This window comes from Psammomys obesus, unplaced genomic scaffold (assembly GCF_907164565.1).
Source record: "Psammomys obesus unplaced genomic scaffold, mPsaObe1.curated_primary_1811, whole genome shotgun sequence".
NCBI classification, from domain to species: domain Eukaryota; kingdom Metazoa; phylum Chordata; class Mammalia; order Rodentia; family Muridae; genus Psammomys; species Psammomys obesus.
In genome coordinates, this window is record NW_026588764.1 from 2,735 (window position 1) to 3,566 (window position 832).

The window sequence follows — 832 nt, forward strand, 5'->3', positions numbered from 1 at the left end:
GGGACCAGCGTGGGGCACGGGGGTGGGGTGTGTCGCGCGGGGGGGCACTGGCGTGAGTGTGTCACGCGGGGGGCGGGGACATGGGTGTGGGCGGGGGTCACGCGTGCGGTGTGGCAGGGGACACGCGTGGGGGTCACGGGCGTAGGTGTGTCCCGTGTGGCGTGGGGTGTCACACACGCGGGGGCGGGGGGGGTGGGGGGACGCGTGGGGGGGACACAGGCGTGGGGGTGTGTCACGCGGGGGGGCAGGGGTGGGCTGTGTACACATGTAGGTGTGTCACACGCGTAGGGTGGGGGCGCGTGGCGCCGCTCACACTCATTCACACTCAAACCCGCTCACACCCGCTCACGCTCACACACCCTTGCACACGCTCACACACCCTTGCACACGCGCTCACCCCATTTGCACACCCGCTCACACCTACTCACGCTCATACACTCTTGCACACCCGCTCACACTCAAACACCCTTGCACACCTGCTCACACCTGCTCACACCTGCTCACACTCACCCACTCACGCTCAAACACCCTTGCACATCTGCTCACACCCTTGCACACCTTGCACACCCACTCACGGTCAAACACCCTTGCACACCCGCTCACGCTCACACCCTTGCACGCCCGCTCACACCCTGGCACACCCGCTCACACTCCTCCCCCGCAGGTCCGCCTCCTGGGCGTGGTCTCGCAGGGTCAACCCACGCTCGTCGTCATGGAGCTGATGGCGCACGGGGACCTCAAGAGCCACCTGCGCTCGCTGCGCCCCGACGCCCAGGTGAGAGCGCGCCCGGGCACGCGCGTGTGCAAGCGGGGGCGCCCCGCCCCCAGGGTG

The 832-nt window shown here is 68.8% G+C and overlaps 1 protein-coding gene across 1 annotated transcript in view; it reads left to right on the forward strand.

Annotated features, from left to right (window-relative positions):
* LOC129674764 (insulin-like growth factor 1 receptor) overlaps positions 1 to 826 on the forward strand; it is a gene marked incomplete at both ends in the record, with an annotated part of 3,462 nt that extends 2,636 nt beyond the window's left edge. The window contains one exon of the mRNA XM_055604883.1: positions 665 to 826. Coding sequence (XP_055460858.1) covers positions 665 to 826 — 162 coding nt within the window. The remainder of the gene's footprint in view (positions 1 to 664) is intronic.
* Between the last annotated feature and the right edge of the window lie 6 nt (positions 827 to 832).